A 22,559-nucleotide genomic window follows, 5' to 3' on the forward strand; every position below is an offset into this window, starting at 1 on the left:
GCAGAAACACGACACGCTTTTAAAAAAAACCGCACAACCATTTGTGAGCTCCCTTTTCCGTCTCTCGGCTTCCCCGAGGGATTGGGGTGCACCTCCCGCGCCCTAGCACCGCCTCTCCTCCCCGCTCACCCCGGGCGGGGGTGCGGGTGTCCGGGCAGTCCGGGCTGGGGCGGCGGGTCCCGCTCCGCCCCCGCTCTCCGGGGGTGCGGCTCGGACGCGGCGGCGGCGAGCGGGGCCGGCGGGGTGAGTGAGTGCTGCGGCGGCGCTGCGGGACCCCGGGCCGGGCACCGGCAGCGCCTCTGCCAGGCGGCCGCCGAGGTCTCCCGGCTCTGGTGGCCGCGGACCTACGGGGCGGTCGGTGGCACCGTCGGTAGCACCGGGCGTGTGGGGCACGAGGGGCTCCCGCGGTCCTCCGTGACCCCCCGTCCTTCAGGGCCGGGCTGAGCCCTTTCCTTCCCGCTCCAGCTCATTCGTAACTTCAGTCTCACCGGCAGGCCGGCCGGGAGCGCTGCAAAGGCCTCGAGCCAGGGCTTGACCGGCCCTGGACCGGGAATACTCTCCGTGAGGTCGGGGGAGAAGCGGGAGGCGCTGGCCCTGCGGTGCGGGAGTGGTGCGGGACCGCCTTGCGTCGGGCTGATGGGCAGCTGCGGGTCTCTCGAATTTAACCTGTGATCATAGACTTGGCTCTTTCTGGAGTCGGCAGGGTGAAGAGTTGTCAGGACACTGAAGGAGATCGAAAAAAGAAAGGGTAAACTTATGCTCTGGAAGTAAATCGATAATTCCAAAGTTCGTAGTTGACAAATTATAGCTCTGTTAACATTAAATGAGACTCTTTCCTGAGATATTCTCGTCAGTGCTTATTATTGAATATAGTTACAGAAGTGGAAATCAAAGGCAGAACTTGGGGGCTAAAAGATACCCTTCCACTCACATGGCCATATTCTCAAATTATCAAGACTCTGGCCTTTAAATATTGAACACAGGTAACATCTGATAACTCATTTGTCTAGGTGTCAGCATAGTTGGTGTGCCAGAAACAATGTTTTCTTGTATTTTTAACAAGATTATATAGAAATTGAACATCCCTCTGAAAAACAGAGTGAGTACTGAAAAAAGTCCTACATGTGGGAGTGATTACCTTTAGCCAACTCTTCCATAGTGGGAAAACAGCATGTAATGGAGCCGATCAATTACTGGTTTTTAGAAAAAAAAAAAAGCTGCGATGGATTGCTTAAGACTATGTCCTTTTGGTTCTCCTTGCTTTTGTAGGGCATGGAGGGTCAGGAACTGCCTTATGTGCTAATTAACTGTATAGGAGGAGTGCATGGAGTATATGAAGACCATGTTGGATTTCTGCAGAAACATTTTCATCTCGTCACCATGAAAGAATATCTTGAAAATAAGACATTTCTCAGCAAAAAGATCAGAGCTATTTATATGTGGTATCACAAACCAGTTGTTAACAAAGAGCTGCTCCAGAGCCTGCCAAACTTGAGGATAGTTGCAAGTTCTGGAGTGGGAATAGATCACTTGGACCTGAACCTCCTCTCTAGCTTTGGTGTGAAAGTATCCAACACTCCATTTATTGTTTCCACTGACACTGCAGACCTGGGAATGGCTCTGATGCTGGCATCTTCCAGGAGACTTGTGGAAGGTAATAACTGAAATGGTTTTAGTGTTTTTATAGAAAGAGTGACTTCAAAACATGCAGAAAGTGTGTGCTGATGCAAAGGTAAGCTTAAAAGTAGAAATATGGAAAATGCAGGACAAGGAAAAAGTTATCTGTCTTGTTGACAGTAACTTGCATACCATTTCCAGTAAGGTATATCAGCAAGGTAGGTGTGTTCCTTCTTCAACCTAAATTCAGCCCCAAATTCAAGTCACTTCTCCCTCAGCCTACAACCACTTATTCACTGTATTTGCTCACTTCAGCTTTGCTTTTCAAGTTATAATAAAAGGGCATTAAAAGGAGATATTTTCAAGGAGGCTTGAAACCTGTCTTTGCCAAGTTGCTGTGTATGTGAGTTACCACAAATAAGCTGTCCAGAAATCTGTCCACCATGCTCTGTGTTTCTTTTCCTTTCAACCCTGGTGTATCTTTAAGGTTGCTGGGACTCATATGACCTTCCTAAAAGTCTTGATGATCCCACAACTGATCTAGCAGTTGCACCGTTCAGTATTTACAATGTCAGTGACATCTATGGCACTGCCACTTTCATGACCCATGCTGATGAATAAGAAGCTGAGGTGTATTTCAGTTGTGCAGTAACCTGTACTACAGGCAGAGAGAGATGGTGGCCAGGGTGTGTGATGTACATCCAAGGGAGGTTGCTGCTTTGACCTTACCTTCCTTGCCTGCCAAAGAGAGGCTGGATTTGTTTCTATCCTAAGCAAGAAATCAGTGTCAGCAGACATGTGTGCAGTACAGCATTATTCACTTTTTGTCCAAAAACAAGATGACATTTTGTTGCTGTTTCTGTGCTTCTGCTTGTCCTACAACAAAAAGTGCAAAAAAAAGTAACAATATGCAGGAACATCCTTTAAATGATAATTCCTTCTTTTCCTCCTCCAAGGCCATGAGATGGCAGTCTCTCCTGACACAGAGTATTTCCCTGCTGACTGGCTGGGGGCTGAGGTTTCTGGAGCGACCCTGGGGATTGTGGGAATGGGCACCATTGGTTACAAAGTGGCTGAAAGAGCCAAAGGCTTTGAAATGAAGATTTTGTATCACAACAGAAGTCAGAGGTAAAGCTGTTTGAAGCTCCATGGCAATTCTATTTTGTCACTTCTTTTAAACATTGTTTGTACCTTTCGCTGTGCTTTCGCTTTTCACTGAGCTCTTTTTTTAAGTTACAAAGTACATACACTTGTTTCAGGATGGTCATTAATTTCCCAATTTATACAGAAAGAAAGTCACCAAGGAATGAGAGAGAGACATCTCACTGGTCTCCCTGTGAGTTAGGGCTCCCTGATCCTTCGTGTCACGGTGGTGACATTACAATAGATTAAAGGAAAGGAGAAAACTATCTGGGAGGACATAACTTCTGCAACTTAGGTGAGGCAGAGACATCTCACCCTTCCAGAGCCAGCTGATAATAAAAAGCCAGACTTACCCATCTGATTGCTTTCTCCTATCTGAGGTCTATGTACCCTCTGCCCTTGTGCTCCCATCAGGCCCATCCCATCCTATTCTTTTGTTGGAATCTGATGAGAGCCAAGCAGTACGTGCCCCAGCCTTGTTGTGATAGAGAGCAAATGCACCAGCAGGTCCTGCTGTGCCTGTGGTTTCAGTGAATCAGCACTGATGCACAGAGCAATTAGGTGGCTGCTGACACAAATTTCTGCAGATTTAACCCCTGCTCTGTCTTGTGGGTTTCCTCAGCAATTTTCACATGAGTTACTTTTTCCCAGAGAAGGCAATTTTTGTAATACATTAGTCTTGCTTTTAGGCTGGAAAAAAAAAATCCCTGTTACAACCAGAAGCTCTGATACAAATTAATTTATTTTATCATTTATTCAGTGCATTTACATGATACTCATTTCTTACTTTCCATCCCCACAGATATAGAACTGCACATTTGTGTACAGTTCACTTGGTATTGTGGGAAACAGCTTAACATTTGTCTTTACTGAATTTCAGTCAGATAACCAGCTAACTGCTTTGCACTACAGAGTAAAGAAAACAATAAAGAAGCCTTTTCTCTAAGGGTGATTTGATCTTTTTCTTGTTTCTTGCTTACTGAAGTTTAATTTTGGCTTTTTCCCCTCAGAAAAAAAGAAGAAGAAAGTGCCGTTGGAGCTGTTTACTGTAAGAAGATAGATGATTTGCTCCAGCAGTCAGATTTTGTGTTGCTGACTGTGAACCTAACTCCACAGACACACAAACTGATTGGGAAGAGGGAGCTGGAGCTGATGAAACCCACTGCTACTCTCATTAATATTAGTAGAGGTGAGCTGCAGCATAAACAAAACTACATTGAGGTTTGCTGGCATGACAAGTCCTGGGAAAACCCAACTCTAATATGGAGTCCGTCACTAAAATTTTCCACAAATTCTCTGATTACTAGATTATTTAGATGCTTGTGGTTGTATCGCAGTAGAACATTTGGGTGTTCCTATAATAACGAGCAAGCAGGTCTCCGAAATGTTAGTGAGCTTGGAGTGTTAGAAGCCCATGTATACTTACATAACCTCCTGCTTAAGCTTTTTATTTATTTAATGCAGTGTTGTTGAACGTGAATAATAATAATAATAATAACAATAACAACAACAACAACAATACTATGGTGGCACAGCCTGCCATGAAGCCTGGCACTATACTTTGTTTCCTGCTGCTAATTCCTGACTGTTCAACACTGATACACATACCCAAGCTTCCTCCTCCCACTCCACCACACTCTGCTGCTGCTACTTCTGCATTGTGACTGTGGCTAGCCCTGCTGTTTGCCTGACCACTCTGCCCAAAAGGATGGCAAGAGAGCAGTACAGAATATGAAAATAAATATAACCTTCTTACTCAGGTCTGGTAGTGGATCAGGATGCTTTGGTGGAAGCACTTCAAAACAAAGTTATTAAGGCAGCTGCTCTGGATGTGACATATCCTGAACCTTTGCCAAGGTAGGACATGTATTTAAATTAAATATAAATGAGTGTATGTGTGAGTTTCAAACTGAGTAAAATTTTGCCAGCACGTAAGAAGTTGCATAATTTTGTTAGTAGCCGTATATGATGTATGTGCACTAGTACTGCTGAAACCAGGTCCCCAGTCCTTCTGTTCCAGACAAACAAAATTCACATTGACTCATTTGGAGGATGTGTTGGATAAAACCCCACCAATCTAGACAACACTTTGAATTGCTCTGAGTATGCTTGGGTCACGAAATTGTTTGTTTGGGTTATTTTTTTAATAATTATTTAAAATATTTCCCTGGCTTACCTGCAGGGGATGAAATAGATAATGAATATGCTGTGAGTGACTAGCTCAGCATTTCTTTTCCTTTCCCAGGGATCACCCTTTGTTAAAGCTGAAGAATGTCATAATAACTCCTCACATCGGAAGTGCCACCAAGAAGACACGCCGCATTATGATGGAGGAAATGACAGAAAGCATACAGGCGGGCCTTGCCGGTCTCCCTATCCCTCACGAAGTGTTGCCATAAAGTGGCTTGCACTTAAGCATTAACGCCATCGGTGGTTATCCTGGCATAACAAAACAGTAATTTGATCACTTTTCATGTCATTATCCCATGGGTGTTATATAGATAAAACATATAATGTTTGTTTAAATAACAGCGATTCCGTGTGGAAAACCTGCAGTGTTTTGTCGTGACCTTCAGTGAAAAAAACGAGAGCCCAGAGTCTTGCATCAGTGCCATTTATTTTGCTCGCATCCCCCTACAATTCCCCACGGGTGCAACACCGAACTAAAGGAACGTGTAAATCGCGTCTTAGAGGAATCGCCCGGCAAAGCCAGGCGTGTCCGAGCGGCTGCTCCAGCCCCTCCAGCAGCAATCCTGACCTTTGGGCGCACGTTCCCTCTGCAGACACCGAGCCTGTGCACAGCTGTGCCGGCGCGGGGCTCGGCTCTCCCTGAGTGCCAGCGCTCCCCTGCCCGGGCCTCAGGCTGGCCCGTGGCCGAGGGGGGCTCGGCTTCTGCCCCTCCTGCCCTCGCTCCCTGCAGGGCCGGCCCGGGCCGCCGCGCCGACAGGGGGAGCCGCCGCCGGAGCCGGGAGCTCGGCAGTGCCGTGCAGGGCCGGGAAAGTAATAATAATAAGTGCAGGGCCGGGAAAGTGCCGGGCTGCGGCAGCATGTGGGGCGCCCGGGCTGCGGCGGCGGCGGTGCCGCGGTGGGGCCGGGCCCTGCACGGCTCCGCCGCCCTGGGCGGCTCCAGGAACCTGCTGCGGAAAATGCTCCGCAAGAACAAGTAGGTGCGGGGTCCTCCTGCTGGGCCTGGCCGTGTCCCGGCGGGGTGGTTTGTGGGCGCTGGGGCAAGGGCTGTAAGAGGCGCTGTGGGGTCCCCGGTAGCACGAAGGAGAACCGCCCTCCCCGAGCCGCGCTACGGGCACCGCCTCCAGTGCCGCGGGGCCCTTCTGATATCGGTGCTTCGGTGTTGCGCCAAGTTACCCCCGATCTCAGTGGGTCGGCAGCGGCTGAACAGGAACCAGCGGTGTTCCCGAGAAGGCCGGTGGCATCCTGGCCTGTGTCAGCAGTACGTGGTCAGCGGGACCCGGGCAGTGACTGCCCCCTGTACACGGCGACAGTGGTGAGGCCGCACCTCGAATCCTGTGCTCCTTTTTCGGCCCCTCAGTACATGAAAGACACTGCGGTGCTGGAGCGTGTCCGGAGAAGGGCGAGGAAGTTGTTGAGGGATCTGGAGCGCAAGTCTGATGAGGAGCAGCTGAGGGATCTGGGGGCGTTTAGCCTGGAGAAAAGGAGGCTGGGGGCACATTCTTGCTCTCTACAACTATCTGAAAGGAGATTATTGTCAGGTGGGATTGGTTTCCCAGGTTACAAGCAACAGGCCAAGAGGAAAGGGCCTCAAGTTGCACTGAGGGAGGTTTAGATTAGATATTAGGAAAAATTTCTTCACCAAAAGGGAAGAAAGTTCAAGCAATGGAATAGGCTCCCCAAGAAAGTGGTGGAATCACCTATCTATGGAAGAGTTCAGAGAACACGTAGGTGTGGTACTTGGAGGCATAGTTTGGTGGTGGACTTGTCAGTGCTGGGTTAATGGGGGGACTCGGTGATCTTAATGATATTTTCCAACCTTATTGGTTCTACAACTCTGAAGAAACTTTAGAGTTATTCTTTCCCCTCCTACCCCTGCTGTCTATGTGTAACTTCAGCTGTGAATGGGAAGCGTTGCTCCTGCATGTGCTTCCAGCTGTGGGGAAAACTACTTGTGGGCATGAAAACCTAGGTGGTGGTGTGTGCCTTCAGGTAGGTGGCATTTTAATTACAAAGAGAAGATGTCGTTTCTCTGTGGTGCTGAAAGATAAATTTGATTTCCTTTCCTTTTTCCAAAAGAAAGAAGTTTTGGTATGATAGCCCTACCCTGGGATCTAAAATGGTAAGTGCAAGCTCTTAAGGTGCTCTGTTCCGGTAGGAAAAAACTTGTGCTTCTGCCATTGATTCCAACCTTGGGAAAAGCATTTTCTGATGGGGAAATAGCAGAATTTTGTGAATGAACGCTGGGGCTTCAGTTTCACTGCAACATGCCAGGATTGCCATCCAGAGAAGCAGTTTGGCTCCTCATGGCTGTTTCTTCCTATGTATTGATTTTTCATCTGTGCCAGCATCAATGTGCTCTTGCACATTCTTGAATACGTAGCAGAGAACTGATCCACATTAAAACTTCTACAAGCTTAGTTTTGTGAAAAAGTTTTTAATGTTTGTTTTTCAAACGAGCAATGCTTTTCAGTAAGTACCTGCTGTATTTTAGTAAACAGATTTATTAACCTGTATAACTTGCTACAAAATAGTAAAGAAACTTAAGAAACTTTGGCTGTAAGACACAAAGGTCAGTGATTTTATGCAGAGAAATATTCATTTTTGAAACACTTGATACATAGGATCTATATAAAACCATCACAGCTGCAATAATGACATTCTAAGAGCATACTTAGTAGAATGCATAAAACTATATATAATTACCTAGCACAAGTGTGTAACTACTGATTAATGTGTTGTTTGTTTTTTTAAGATATATAAACCAACCAAGTTGGACACCCTAATGAAAAATGAGCAGACAAAAACTAAGAAAGAAGATAACATACGCTGCAGAGTCTTGAATGGTCTTATTCATAAAGCTATGTCTCAGATGGTGACTACCTGTGAAGTCAGTCAAGAATTTTATGACCTCAAGCTGGAAATCTGCAAGGCAAGTGCCAAAGCTGCATCTTGTGTTGAGCCACTCTGGCTACACCATGAGGTCAGCATGGTGTGCCAGAGGAGCTCCCCGAGTGCTGTGGTGTGTGCAGGGGGAGCTTTACTGCATTGCTTCTCATGTGGCAGAGTGCAGCCAGATCAGGCTCTGGAGTACACTGGGAGAGCTTTGTCATTGTTGTACCTGGCTCAGTAGACCTTTGCCACTCTAGTGCACGTGCAGCTTAGGCAAACCTAATGGTTATTCTCCTGGTATGACTTTTTTTTTCCCTGTTACTCATATATAAACTCTTTGCCTTGACTTTTCATAAGAAGTCTGGTTTTACCAACATCAGTGTATCTTTCCAAGATACAGCTGTGTGAGAGTTGTTACCTCCTTGTGTCACTCACCAGCAGTATTAACAGGAGAAGACCTAAGTGAGGGATGAGCTTAGTTCAGGAAAAAGGCAAGCATAAGAAAATGTCATTGTCAAGCAAGATTTGAGAAAGATTTGAGATTTGAACCTAATTGTAGCTAATGGTGTCATTTGTGGCTTTGGAAGGGATGTTAAAGCTCTGATTCAGGAACTAAGTCAGTTTCTGCATTCTTGTTTGTTGTCTGTAGTTTTTATCTTCCATATTTACTGTTCTGTAAAGATTAAATTATACCAGTCTTTGGCTTAAAAGCATGATGGACTTACTAGAAGCATGGGAAAAAATATGCACATCATAGCTGCATCTGTGAGAAAGGGTTTGTCATTTATGACTGAAATAGATGTTTTTGCCAACTGAATTTGTTCTGTCTTCAGGCAAATGATTAAAATTACATGGACAAGATGAGTCTTTTGGCTCTATTTGTGCAGTATCCTTCATATAATATTTCTGTCTCTTCAGGGCTTTGAGGGTTGCTTGTCTAACTTGAATTGCATGTCTACACCTAAAAATACTGGATGGTGTGGGTAAGCCATAGCATTCTCAGGAAGCATTGCTGTAACTAAAACAATTTATAACATGAGAGAGAGAAAGAAACAGCCTTCTTCCAAATATAATACAGATTTTATAACTGCTTAGTGTTTATGCTTCACTGGGACATGGCAGGGTGTAGGTGAGTCCTAATTTACTCCTAAGCTGATTCTGGTCCCATATCATTCCTTTTGTTATCAGAAGAAATTTTCTAGTAGGCTTTCTGCAGTCCATCAGAGACTTCATTGTACGTGAAGTGTGTGTGTGTATATATATAATTTTTAAGACATATTTGCCTTTTTATAGGTGTCCCTGTCATCAAACTTCTCAGCGTGTCGTGTGTACTGGAACCCTGCTGCTACTATGGAGAAAGAAAGTTATGTGGAAAGTGTGTTGCGGAAGAGCGCTCCACGCATACGGTACTGCTGTGGGATAAATATGCATAAATTCATAGCCATGGACTAGTGCCACTTGTTAAGGATGTCCAACAATCTGTTCAGATGCTTTAGGTTTCTAGATACTTGGAGTCAGAGCATCTCCTGTGATGAGCCTCACAGGGAAGGGTGGCTGCGACAGACCAGCTGTGTATTCTCTTGCTGGAACACAGCTGGCTTATTTGGCTTCTGTGCTTTCCCAGGACTGGAGTGGGCTGAGCAGAAAGCAAGAGGAGTGTGGATGAGGGTTCATTCCGTTGTGGTGGACTGGACATGCTCCGAGTGACAGTAGGCCAGAATGGCACGCTGCACAAAGGACTGGCAATTCCAAGTATCTCCTTACAGATTCATTGAGCAATTCTGATTGCTAGGGACAATTTCAACCTCCAGAAGGGGTGACTGATATTGCAGAAATTCTTCACAGTACCAATTAAAAAAAAATTCAGGATGCTACTGTGTATTGTGATGCTTTTACCCGTTTTTTCAACCCAGGGTCCAGGAAGTTTTCAGGGTGTTATTGATATTTTTGTCTCTCCCTCTTCCTTGCTTCCCCTCTGCTATCAAGCCAGTGTGTTCGAAGTTCAGGACTTAACTCCATGTGGAAAGTGGCATAGAAGCATAATTGTAAAGCCTTTTCCTTTCCACCTGTTTCCCTAGGCTATGTAATTCCTGCTCCTGCACAATGCTCTCTTCTACTCCCAAGGGCTTCCACTCTTTGAGAAGGAAAGTTGCTGGCTGGGAAGAAGACAAGCCCTGTCAGTCCTTCCTGCAGCTAGTGTGTAGGACTAGTTGTCTTGCCCTGCTCTAAGGACTCTTCCCCTCACTGCTCTTACCCATACAGTGGGGATAAGGATGCCAAATGAAGTGAGGAAAGACCTGTGCATATAGATAGAGACAAATCTAATATCATCAATACTAATGTCATCAATACTCAGTGGGATCTGCAGCTGGTAGTTTTTGTATGTTATGCATTCAGAGTTGGGATTCTGCAGTGATGTATTGCTCGGCACTAACTTAAATAGCTACCCATCAGACTGTAAGTTTTGCAAACCGTATCTTTAATGTGCAATACTGCTGGAATTAATTTAACACATTTTAATTGTCCTGGAGATGCTGTGCTGATACTCATACTGGTGAATGCTGTATTTTTGCCAGGTATCTTCTGAAGAGTCAGCAGATTCTAGGAAATGTACCCCCAATAGTATTTGTAAAAGACAAAGAAGCTGCAGCTGTAAAAGAGGTAATTCTGTTCTTTGACTCAGTGTACAAATATGGTGACTTAGGAGAGAACTGATCATTCAGTTGCTCTGCCAGCCTACATTCAAAATCAGTCTTCACCTGTACCCTTTCTTCTTCGAGTTCCAAAGCACTTTAACAAACAGTCTTGAATAACATTGATACTTCTATTTAATGTAAAAGAATTGCAGGTTGTATCATTAGGCCAATAAAGAAATTCTAAAAAATTTAATTACCATTTTAAGGAATAGTATAGGATTGCTTGATAATAGAAATGAGGTTGGAAGAGCTTTCTTCCACATTTTAAATGTTATATGATTTAAAATACCATCAAATCTAACCAGTGACTTGTTCATTTTTATTTTTTTCCCCCAATCTTTTCCCATCTTTGAATTGTTAAAATGTTTTTAGGGAAGTGCAGATCTTTACATAGGGGATGTAAGCTTATTCATACTACATTTTTATCTTCACTTTTAAAATCGTCTTCACTATTTCACATTTTCTGTCAAGGTGTTGATAGTGTTAACTAGTTGAAATATTCCTAGAACAATGATGTTTCCTAGAAATTTTCTGTCATTAGGACTGTAAAGCAAGATCTCTTAAATAGTGAGATTTCTAGAAGAGAAGAATGACATTAATGAGTAGAATTTAATGAAAGAGTTTCCTCAAGCTATTGATGTGAATAGAAGTTGAAAAGAACATGTTCACATTTCTGTGCCCTGAAGTGCCCTATTCTTAGATGTGTTACTATTGCAGCCAGTTAATTACTGTTACTGACTTACGGACTCCTACAGTGTGTGTGAGCAGGGCTGGAAAGAATAGCAAGAACTTTAGACTCTCTAGAAATGCAGTGAACTGCTTGAACTTTCTGCAGTCAGTAAAATTCTGAGTTTCGCACAAGACAAGTAAAAACCCTCCTTATATTGCTTCTGTCAGGGAATGATGCTTGAAGGCACTTAGATGGATCATCTTCTCCCACTTGGCACTTCATCAGATTTAGGTCAACCGCGCATTCAAATAACGGGGCTTGAAACAATGTAACTAAACCTGATTTTTAAGGATTGAAAGTCAAGGAAAGACCATACAATTAAACTCCTAGAATAATATACTGAATTAGAAGTAAATGAATATAAAGAAAAGTTGCAATCAAAATTTCAGATGAGACCAAATTTTCACAATTATGTACAGTCTGTAAGCGCTGAATATACTAGACTTGTAGCATTTACTGGATAGGTGCCATGTTAAAAGGGAGTTGGGAACTCCATAATTACGTGTAATAGAAATGCAAACTTGCAGAAAGTGGGAAGAGATGAAAAAAGGTCTCGGTGTGAGGATGTTATGAAAAAGGATTCGCAAGACTGAAGTAAGAGAACAAATAAACCAAAAATTGCATGTCACACAGTCCCTAGCCAATTGTTTATAATGCACAAGGCAAAAAACTCTGTAGGAATCCCTGGATACATTACACCATTTGACAGAAACTTCCCAGCTAAAAAGTGCAAGCAGTTCCATGCTTATTGGAATGATGGAAGAGACTATTTTGAAATGGTTTTGCTAAATATTTCAAACATTTAGAAAATCAAATATATGCTGCTAAGTGCCTGTCTGTTTCTTTTGTAGGTGTGAACAAAGTAGATTTAATACAGGACCTCTAATATGTGTTGCCTTCATGTGTTTACAGGTCGAGGACTTGTTGGCAATTGCTGATTTTGGACCTGAAGATGAAGAAGAAGAAATATTTCAAAATGATTCAAGGTGGGTCTCTTTGAATCAGAATTGTACAAGTGCCTGTTTTCATCTCTGTAGGGGAACTTAAATTGGGCATCATTTGATGTGACAGAAAGTGTATTTTAATTAGACATGTATGTTTTTATTATCTCAGAGTTCAGCAAATGATGTTATGAAGGAAAAAAGTAGAAGAAAGAGTCTGTTTGGAAGACCTTACTAAAAAAGTATCTCATCTTTTGAAGAGATATTTTTTTTTAATGTAGGAGGCTACAGAATAACCAAGGACAAAACTAGTGTGTAATCATCCCAGAAATTAAATGTAGAGGATGGCATTTTATTTTGTGACTTAAGCTTTCTTTACCGAAGTTATACCCATTTATTAAAATTAAGGGAAAATATTTCTTATTATGTGTGCTCTGATTTACTTCCATATTTTAGTGTAGACACATTTTCATGGGCTATTTTTGTCACTGGTTCTTGTGCACAGGTCTGACCATAGCTTTGCAAAATATGGGAAGGGAAGGTCTATTTTGTTTGGTAGAAGTAAACCTCTGTTAAACTGTGGAGAATGATTGAATCATCACTTGTAACAGCACAGTGTGTATTCTTTCAGAGGCACCCATAAGGTGACATCAGAACACAGTCTTAGAAATCAGCTGTGTTTCATGTCTATTCCTTGAGTGACATAGTCATCAGACTTGTTACTCACAGACCCAATACTTGTTCTGGTATCGTGATTTTTATGAGAGAAATAAATGTATAATTTCTAAGATTCCAAGACTTAATGTTGTTTATGATAATCAAGTTTTTAAAAAATGCTTTGCAGCAGTAATATTTGTTGCTCGCTGGTAATTTTCTCATAAAAATACCAGTGCTCCTCTACTTGACCATTTTTTTCTGGTATAAGTTTGGTGTGTTATACATGAGTTACAAGTTTACTGACAAATCTCCGTAAGTTAATTTAGCATTCTTCTGTGAGGGATTTTTGGCTATTGAGAGACAGGGCTAAACAATCTATTGGAATAGTGGTTTTGTGGACTGGATGCTCTCAAAGCCAGCACCCTTTGCACTTGGGTGTTGCGGTCTGTTGGTAGAAACACCTTCTGTGCTCCTGTGTCTCACAGAATGGTTCATCAGGGGCAAGTCAGAAATAGCTCCCCTTGGGAGCATTGCTGGCACCTAACATCTTCCCTGTGTCTTGTGGAAATACTGAAGTCCAGCATAAGGTGTCATTTATACATCAGTCTGATGTCTTTCAGGCACAGGCTGCTGCTTTTCACTTCTTGGAAGAGCTGGAGAGAAGTCTCAAGTTCCCTGGGGCTCCAAGGTCCAATATGCACTCTGTGTTACACCTTTTTCAAGAGACAAGCATTTTTATCTGGAATGCCATTGTTTTATTGGCTTTCTCCCATTAAATCTGTTAACAGGCCTACAGACTTATATACAGACTGTCCTTGGACACACAATACAGTGGTATCTCTTCCTTCTTAACATGGGGAGCACAGTGCTGAACACAGGGAATTTATAAAGTCAAACTGAAAACTCCAGTTTATTTCCATTTTACTCAAGTTGTCAAAATTAGCAGTACCCCTTGAAATATGCACAGAGAGAAAAACCCCAATATTTGTTTTCTTTTTCACAGTAAACTGTTCTCTTCAGCAACTCAATCTTCAGAGTCACCCATGCAGTCTAATCTGTTTGGCATTGATCATGAACTGCTGAATAAACAGATAATGGACTACAAAAGACTGAAAGTGTCAAGACATGTAGAAAGTATTCCCTGGACAGAAGAGCAGGAGCAGCAGCTTTCAAAGATTCGGAAGAAAGTGAAAAAGAGAAAACCAAAGAATCCTGATGATGATGACATTACACCACAGAAATACTTAATGGACAAATATGAGGCTGATTACTGGGATGATAACACTGAATCAGTCTCAGACTATCAGTTGGAGGATGAATTAGAGGAAGAGGTAAACAAATTGGAGATGGAAGATGGCAAACCTTTAAGTCATCCTGCTGATGAACTGAAATGAAGTGAAAATGGAGGATGCCAATAGCAAAAGAAAAAGACTGCCATAGATACTGAAAGACTGTTTACCTGTTTACCACCTCCATATGTAAGCAAAACAAAAATGCTATTTGTGACATTATGTTAAGCACCTTTCAAGATGCTACAGTTGTGGAACTTTGAACAAGAGATCAGTTTTATAATAAAATACACCTACTGCAGCACTGAGGTAAAACTTCTCACAGATGTGCTAATTATTTCCAGTAAAGTTATGGCTTCTATACTGCAAGAAAATGCCTTTTTCTTTTAAGTGACTTGGATTAAAATTGTCACGAAGTGATGGTGTCATTCTGAGGTCAGGAAGGAAGAAGGAAGCAAAATAATGAGTGCTGTTCAGGCTTGAGCACACAAAGACCAGGACAGGGTATTCTCTAGAAATTCTAGAATTCTCTAGAATTCCCAATCTAATGGAGGGAACTCTTTCTACAAGGTGAAACTCATTGGAATTATGGCCAGTAAAAGTTACAATTCTGAAAGAAAATAAATTTAGAAAATTACAGTTGTGCAAGGAAAACTGCAACCAGAAGAGAACAGAGAACTGCTCATCCATTGGGCAAAATCAGGCAAAGCATTGACTGTGACTTAAAAAATATATTAACAAATTGAAAAGTAGAGAAAAAGCAGCAGGGAAGAATGCCCCAGTAACTGTTTCAGATCTGAAAATGAATAGGAGATTATATAAAACGTGAGAATAAAGCTTTCTGTCTCAAAGCACGTAAAAATAACAGCATGACTGTGTAAAGTCAGAAGGGCATGAGCTTCAAAGAAATTATAATGAACAAGGGAGTAAAGTGGAATTCTATGAGAAATACAGAAAATTTAATTCCTTTAGTTAATGGGGAAGTAAAGAAAGACAATGCAGGGGAGGTTACACTCCAGAAGAATCACAGAATGGTTTGCGTTGGAAGGGATCTTAAAGATCATCTATTCCCAAGCCCCCATGTCATAGGCAGGGACACTTTTCTACTAGACTAGGCTTTTCAGAGTCCCATCCAACCTGGCCTTGAACACTTCCAGGCATTAGACATTCACAGCTTCTCTGGGCAATCTCTTCCAGTGTCTCACCACTCTGACAGTGAACAATTTCTTCCTCATATCTAACCTAAATCTACTCTTTCCATTTTTGCCTTGTCCTATCACTCACTACCTTTAAAGAACGCTGTAATCATCAGTCACAGTCAGTGTGGGTTTCATATAAAAAAAGTCCTGTTTAAGTAAATTAGTATCCTTTTATAATAAGGTCACCTACTTAATGCATGAAGGGAAGGTGATGGATGTAATTTTTCTGGGTTTTTGCAAGGCTTTGGGTATTGTGCCACACAGAATACTTCGGGACAAGTTGTCCAGCTATGGGATGAGCAGGTTCATGGTGTACTGGGTGAAGAACTGGCTGAAGGGCAGAGCTCAAGGGTTACAGTGAATGGCTGGTGGCCAGTCCCTTGTGATGTTCCTCAAGGATCAGTTCTAGGTCAAATTCAGTTCAGTATATTTATCAGTGATTTGGATGCAACAGTTGAATGCACCATTACTAAGTTTGCTGATGATACCAAACTGATCTGGATAGATTGGAGCACCTAGGAAGGAGTAATAGCAGGCATAAGTCTAAACTGGGAGAGGATTGGCTGGAGAGCAGTCCGGCAGAAAGGGGTATGGGGTTGCTGGTTGGCCACAGGCTCAATATCAGTCAGCAGTGTGTGCTTGGGCAGTCCAGAGGGCAACCCATGTGTCGTGGTTCATGTCCTGGGATACATCCAACACCGCGTCACCAACCACTCAAAAGCAGTGCTTATCCTGCTGTATTTGGTGTTGGTGTGGCGTCACCTTGAATACTGTGTGTGGTTCTGGGCCCCACAATTTCAAAAGGTTGTGAAGGTCCTTGAATGCATCCAGAGGAAGACACCAAAGCTGGTGAAAGGACTGGCAGGCATGTCCTGTGAGGAGAGGCTCAGGACACTGAGTTTTTCATGTTAGGAGAGGAGGATGAGAGGCAACCTCACCGCTCTCTACAGCTTTCTGAGGAAGAGAAGGTCTTTTCCCTGGGACCCAGTGGCAGGTCATGTGGGAATGTCCCTCAGAGGAAGTTCAGACTTGACATGAGGAAATATTTCTTTACCCAGAGGGTGATCAAACCCTGCTGCAACAGGCTTCCAAGAGAGGTGGTCGATGCCCCAAGCCTTTCAATGTTAAAGAGGCATTTGGACAATGCCCTTACTTTATAGCAACCATGCTTTTTAGTTTGATGACATTTCTTCCCAGCCCTGCACTGGAGAAGGGATAGAATGGGTAGTCATGTCCCAGCCTGGGCATTGGCTCTATCACTTTGTGGCAAGGAGGCTTGTACCTTCTGATGAGGATAAGAGCTATGATTGTCCACTTAAACACATTTGCAAAAAGCACTTTTGTTTTTTGAAAGTCTTCTGTGTTTATCCAGTTTATCTGGGTCTCCGCAGGATGGCAAACCCCACGTCTCTGACACTAGGAGACCAAAGATCTGGGCTTTAAGATCAAGCCCTCAGTCTGGAGCAGGAGGTGCTCCAGAACTAAATGGTTACAAACAATTTGATGTGAGCAATACATGTTCATTTCCCTGTGGATTTTTTTTTTCTCCTTGTACTCAACTGCATAAACGCCTGAGCTGTTTCCCTTGGAAACACGTTAAAACACAAGATCCGGAGAACAACAGAACTCTAGAGTGGAGGCCCATCTGGCCCAAAACTCTGTCTCCAAAGTGGCCAATCACCAGTGTCTAAAGGAGAGCACAAGAACAGTGCAAGTCTACTTCTGCCAGGGTCCTGGATGTGCTCATAGGTTGCTTTCCACTGGGGCTCCAGGGGGTTTTTCCAGGTTGTCCCTGCCTGAGTGGTGCTGTAGGTGTTTCTGCCCTGTCTCCTGGATGGGTCTGGGACCTGCACTGCAGAGAGCTTCTCTCCTGAATGGAACCCTCAGACCTGGGTCGTAGCTTGTCATGCAGAACTCTGGGCATAACATACCAGAACTGTCCTGTCCTGTCCTGCCCTGCCCCATCCTATCATATCCTGTTATTTGCCTGAAATACCAAGGCTTTTTCATCTTTAAAAACATGTTCAAGTGCACAAATCAGAAAGACTACACGTGAAAATGGTATTTTATTTTTATACTGGAATTTATTGTATCTCATTTTATGTTAGTTATTTTTCTGAATCTCTTTCAGAGCTGATGCTCACAAGCATTAGCACAATGCACATATGTAGCCAGGAGCAGGCTTGTGATTTCTTTGGTTTAGCTTGAAAAAACACCCCTTGCAGTCTGGCAAAGAAAAACCACAGAGCCACAGAGAGTAGCAGCAGGAATACAGGCCAAACAGTTCCTGTTTCCTGAATAGTGAGAGTGTGAAGAGTGAGGATTTGTACTGACCACACACAAAAAAAGAAAGCAAAGAGGTGTGTAGTAGCATGGGATATTATCCAAAATAGGACACATATCTATGACAACCACACTTACTGCCTTACAAGATGTGCTTCTTGGCCAAGGATGCATGAAAAGTGCTCTTGTGCCTGCCCCACACTTGTATAGCACTCAGGAAGAGCTGAAAAATGGCAGCTCCGGATGGGGCAGCAAGCCTGGAACCCTTCCAAGCAAGGAATAAAGCCTTCCAAGGCTGTTCACCACAAGCAAGAACCCCTCAGGAAATAGAGCCAAGTGAAGAGCAGAGCTTGCTCCTACTCCAGGCTTGCAGTGGGCAGGAGAGTCAGAGAGAGGCAGGGCACAAGTGGTGCCTGGAACCGCAAGGGCAGCAGGCAAGAACTGAGCCACAAGGGCCCGGAGGAGCTCAGTGCTGCAGAGGAAGGCAAAAACAAAATCAGAGACACTTGCTAGCCCACCATGGGGGGAGGAGGGGGCAGGGAAAGCCGCCTTCTCCCCAGCTGTAGGGCACGAGAGGCCATCTTCATGGTGCATGAGCAACCTGGCCAAAAGGGACCGGAGAGCTCTGACCAGTGGTCATGACTGATGCTGCAGATGAAGCAAAAAATCCCCAGGAGCCAGTGCCAATCTGCCCTGGAGAAAAATTCCTTCTTGACCCCAGTGCTGGCTGGCAACTGGCAACTCCCTGAGCATGCGAGCAAGACCTGCCTCTTCATTGTATGGGCTGGTCACACCTCCCAGGAGATGTCCAAGCCCTGTTCTCCCTCAGCCTGGAAGCATCATTACACTTTTGGCTCAAAAGGCAAAATGTAACCAGAGCCATAGGCTCAGACGGATGGTGCCAAGAGACCACTATGGAAATAAGACAGGCTTTGTAAAACAAGGGGGAGAAGGTGACACAGATGTGATGGAAAGGCTGGTTATTTTCAGACCTAGACCATTTAGATCCATACCCAAAGCAAAAGCCAGGCAAATTTCCAAACTGTAAAACAGCCCATTGTTGCTGTCACCCTCACATTCCCTTTTCCTACTGAAACTAAGCTGCCCAGTTGGCTGTGTTTAAATGGCATACAAAATGTGCTCCAGCCACAGGGTAAAACTTTCAGAGATCATTGGTGACTTCAATCTTTCTGAGAGCTGTCTACCTCCATTGATGTGGAAATGTTCAGAATTTATCCAAAAGTCTGGTAAACCTCTTATTCCTTTAGAATTTAGTATTTTGAGTCTTGAAAGAAGAAGGAATGTACTATTCTTGCAATTTTCTACATTGGGTACAAAATTAGTATGTACATTCAGACTATGTAAATAAGAGCATTTCTACTACAGATGTGATTGCGGTGATGCCAGAGGTGAAAGGCAGGGTTTTGCTTCCTGCTGCATGAACTCTACAGAGATGTAGAGAGTATGCATGATTTCCTCACCATTCCTTCCCAATGCACCGAGGGACATTTGCTACTATACTGTTGATGGTGAGGTCTTCCTTTAGGAAAGAAGCACTGAACTGGTTTGTGTTCTTAAACATTGTCTTCCTTGTTCTTCAGTAGCCTTTTCCTTTTTGGACTTCATCCTTGCTACCTTTCTTTAAACTGATGGTAGCCCTCTCAGCCTTTGTCTTGCTCCTGCTAGTCATCTTCTTATTCTATAGGCCCTCCATGCCCTTACTCAGTTGCTTAGTCTTTGTTTGCCTTCACCCCAGATGGAATTTCTCCTTCTTGGACCTGAGGAATGAGAAATGTCCACAGTGGTACAGGTGAGTAGAAAAATATAGAGCGTGTGCTGAGTGAGGGGTGGTTGTATCTTGGATGTGGGTAGCTTTTGGGGTGGAGGTGATTTTTGGTATTATAATGAGCAAAGTTCATCCCCAGGATGTGATTTTACCGTAAGATTAAGCAATTGCTAGTTCAGCAAACAATGTATCTCCTATTTGTCAGATGCCATGTGGTTTATCAGCTACAGGGTACCATTAAGTTCCCATACTTGCAGTGATTTACAACAGAGGAGCCTGGCTGTGGTGTCTCCACTCTGCTCCACCCTCTGTTCTATTTCTCCTAAGGTCAGCACATCAAGCTCCCCTAGTGCTGCCAATAACTAAGGTTGCAGGCTATGTTGCTTGGGTAACAGATTCCTTACATACCAACCACATTCCACCCTGGAAGTTTCCGTAGCATTACAACTTCTCCTAGGATGTGGATATAACTTTAGTTTCAATAATTTTTCCCCAGTAATTCTAGTAATAACTCCACACCCTGTAACCTGTTCATGCCTCTAGGGACATTTGCCTACTCCCATGTTTCCAGGCTGAAGCAGAAACCTGTGGCACGCCACCTGATGTTATTTTAACTATTTCTACAGTGCAGTTCTTCAGACAGAGTTCTTACCATAGGCTCTAATTCTTCTGTCAGAGCTTCAGCTGGTATGGAATATTTGGGCTGTAGAAATAGATCATGAGATACAGGTTTTTTGTTTCTTGGGTGCCATGAAATCCAGAATATGACGTGGACAAGGAAACCTGATTTTCTTGAACAATGGTTTTCTGCAATCTAAATTCAAATGACCTGACCGTGAACTTCATTCATTCATATATTTGATGACATCAGAGCCTGAAAGGTGGAGTCTGAGAGATGTGCTAATGAGGCTTCCACCCATTGGTAGCCCACTGGAGTCCAGTTCCATGCTGTCACAACCAGCAGATCCAGCCCTCTGCCAGCTGAGTGAGCAACAGTGTGGGTGGGCTTCCAAAACAAAGCTGAGGTGTCAGTCCAGTCACTTTAGAATTGGATGTCTCCTCCTAGAAAAGGAAATAAATACAGCTGGAAATAACTGAATTTAAATTTTAGAAGTTTCCTTGAAGAAAGTGTCAGTCACTGAGAAAGCTCCAGGAGATGAAACACTGGTGGGTCAAAGTGATGCAGTTTGTGTCACTGCTGCCTGTGGGGATAAGCTTCCATTAAGAAAAAATTCAACACGGTGACCATCAGCCTGCTCCTGATAGTTATACTCTGAGTATGGTGGCTGGCCAGCTGAAAGTGAGAATTGCAGTAATCTGCAGAATTAATGTTTAGTGTCCTACCCTTAAAAGGAATTACTTTTATTGCTACATCTCTCTCTCAATATAGTTTTTTACTGCAAGTGTCAGTTCTGTCTGATGAGCTACATATAACACTGCTAGTGCTCTCCACTGACCTCAGTTCAGTAGTTTTAAAGCAGAGCAATAAATACGTAACTGAGGCATGCTTAGCTAACATTCTTGGATGACTTGGAAGATTGTGAATAGAAGTAACATAGGTTCAGGAGAACCTATGGATTGTCCTCTCCTAACTAGTTTTGTTTTATTTTGTTTGGTTTTTTTAGATAGATGATAATCCAGTAAAGATATTCCACCAATTGTTTCTTCCCAGGAACACCAGTGACAGCTAGGTTTGTGGCAGTTGTGTTTAGAAAGGTTCTGCACAACTTTGCATGAATTACTTCTGTTCTCAAATGGCCATCTCTACAGCCCTCCTTAAATCTCTCATACACAGATAGAAATACAAATAGCTTTAAATGCCACAGGGCCTTGCACTGTTTTGTGATTATGTCATTTATGCTGGTTTTCCATCTATGCAAGGTATGGGGTGGAAAGAGTGACAGTACTTCACAGAAGATGAACACATTATCTACATAAATTTGCTCCCCTTGCCCCTAGTATATCCCTGAGATCTACCATTGTGGCTGTAGGTCAGTGGCTGACAACACAAAAACCTTAGAAAAGTGCTCTGCAGCTTTTCAGTACACCTATGAGTGGTTGCTAATTGTGAGAAAATCCTGTAGTATTTTGCTTTGTAGATGTATCTGGAATATCATAGCAACAGGTTTAGAAAACTGATCCATCTCTTGCTTTTCTTTCTTGTATTCTACTGCTGCTAGCACCCTACCCCTTTTAGCCTAACTGTTTCTAAAGTGGTTGAAGTAGGAACTAATCACAAAAACAACATCAACAAAAGAAACCTGACTCCTTGCTGTTTGAAAGGGAATAAAATAAAAGGAGTGGACACGTGAAAACCAACTGTATTCTGGGCTGAATCAAAAACAGTGTGTCCCCTCTGCTCTGCCCTTGTAAGACTCCACCTGGAGTACTGCATCCAGCTCTGGGATCCTCAGCATAAGAAAGTCATGGACCTGTTGGAGAGAGCCCAGAGGAGGGCCCAAAGATGATCAGAGGGATGGAGCATCTCTCCTGTGAGGAAAGGCTGAGAGGACTGGGGCTGTTTAGCATGGAGAAAAGAATGCTCTGGGGAGACATTGCAGCACCTTCCAGTACCTAAAGGAGGCCTACAAGAGAGCTGGAGAGGGACTTTTTACAAGGTCACTTAGTGACAGGACAATGGGGAATGACTTCAAACTGAAAGAGAGTAAGTCTAGATTAGATATTAGGAGGAAATTCTTTACTGTGAGGGTGTTGAGGAGCTAGAACAGATTTCCCAGGGAAGTTGTGGGCGCCCCATTCCTGCAAATGGTGGTTTTGTGTGGAAACAAAGTGCTACTTAAGGATGAAGAATGTCCAAAATATAAGAAAAACAAATTAGTAGTAAAAGAACATGGATAATAAACTGCAGAATAATCAAGGAATTAAACTGAGGGCTTGAGGGAGTAAGCTTAGAAGGTTGAGATTTTGTGGCCTTTATGATGAAGCATTGATGGTCTAATGGCTAGAGAGAATCCAAGAAGGTAAATTTAGATTAGACATTAGGAAGAAATTTTTAATGGTGAAGGTGTGAGGCACTGGAACGAGTTGTCCAGGAAAGTTGTGGATGCCCCATCCCTGGCAGTGTTCAAGGCCAGGCTGGATGGGGCTTTGAGCAACCTGGTCTAGTGGAAGGTATTCC

At 43.4% G+C, this 22,559-nt stretch overlaps 2 protein-coding genes across 6 annotated transcripts; both read left to right on the plus strand.

Annotated features, from left to right (window-relative positions):
* Window positions 1–104: 104 nt before the first annotated feature.
* Window positions 105–5,291, plus strand: LOC126636502 (probable 2-ketogluconate reductase). 3 transcript variants are annotated; one of them, XM_050308815.1, is made up of 6 exons: window positions 105–243; window positions 1,270–1,654; window positions 2,574–2,745; window positions 3,771–3,949; window positions 4,521–4,617; window positions 5,006–5,291. In XM_050308815.1, exons 2-6 carry the CDS (start codon window positions 1,273–1,275, stop codon window positions 5,157–5,159), a joined length of 984 nt encoding a protein of 327 aa, XP_050164772.1. In that variant the 5' UTR covers window positions 105–243; window positions 1,270–1,272; the 3' UTR covers window positions 5,160–5,291. The 3 variants fall into 3 exon arrangements, with proteins under 3 accessions (XP_050164772.1, XP_050164766.1, XP_050164773.1); XM_050308809.1 differs by lacking the exon at window positions 105–243 and adding an exon at window positions 518–767; XM_050308816.1 differs by lacking the exon at window positions 105–243 and adding an exon at window positions 518–748.
* A 470-nt stretch (window positions 5,292–5,761) lies between these two features.
* Window positions 5,762–14,456, plus strand: RBFA (ribosome binding factor A). 3 transcript variants are annotated; one of them, XM_050308725.1, is made up of 7 exons: window positions 5,762–5,923; window positions 7,027–7,069; window positions 7,703–7,879; window positions 9,133–9,245; window positions 10,416–10,500; window positions 12,178–12,251; window positions 13,867–14,456. In XM_050308725.1, exons 1-7 carry the CDS (start codon window positions 5,808–5,810, stop codon window positions 14,255–14,257), a joined length of 999 nt encoding a protein of 332 aa, XP_050164682.1. In that variant the 5' UTR covers window positions 5,762–5,807; the 3' UTR covers window positions 14,258–14,456. The 3 variants fall into 3 exon arrangements, with proteins under 3 accessions (XP_050164682.1, XP_050164690.1, XP_050164699.1); XM_050308733.1 differs by lacking the exon at window positions 5,762–5,923 and adding an exon at window positions 5,998–6,939; XM_050308742.1 differs by lacking the exon at window positions 5,762–5,923 and adding an exon at window positions 5,998–6,262.
* The last annotated feature ends 8,103 nt before the right edge of the window (window positions 14,457–22,559 follow it).

The sequence above is a fragment of the Myiozetetes cayanensis genome, unplaced genomic scaffold (genome assembly GCF_022539395.1).
Source record: "Myiozetetes cayanensis isolate MyiCay16 unplaced genomic scaffold, myiCay2020 scf1, whole genome shotgun sequence".
In the NCBI taxonomy this organism is placed as follows: Eukaryota; Metazoa; Chordata; class Aves; order Passeriformes; family Tyrannidae; genus Myiozetetes; species Myiozetetes cayanensis.

Excerpts from the sequence above, each read along its gene's own strand:
- LOC126636502 (XM_050308815.1), top strand. The coding sequence starts at position 1,273 with ATGGAGGGTCAGGAACTGCCTTATGTGCTAATTAACTGTATAGGAGGA. Across the intron at positions 1,655-2,573 it reads TTCCAGGAGACTTGTGGAAG|GCCATGAGATGGCAGTCTCT; the intron begins GTAATAACTGAA and ends TCCTCCTCCAAG. Across the intron at positions 2,746-3,770 it reads TATCACAACAGAAGTCAGAG|AAAAAAAGAAGAAGAAAGTG; the intron begins GTAAAGCTGTTT and ends TTTTCCCCTCAG.
- RBFA (XM_050308725.1), top strand. The coding sequence starts at position 5,808 with ATGTGGGGCGCCCGGGCTGCGGCGGCGGCGGTGCCGCGGTGGGGCCGG. Across the intron at positions 5,924-7,026 it reads AAAATGCTCCGCAAGAACAA|AAAGAAGTTTTGGTATGATA; the intron begins GTAGGTGCGGGG and ends TTTTTCCAAAAG. Across the intron at positions 7,070-7,702 it reads CTACCCTGGGATCTAAAATG|ATATATAAACCAACCAAGTT; the intron begins GTAAGTGCAAGC and ends TGTTTTTTTAAG.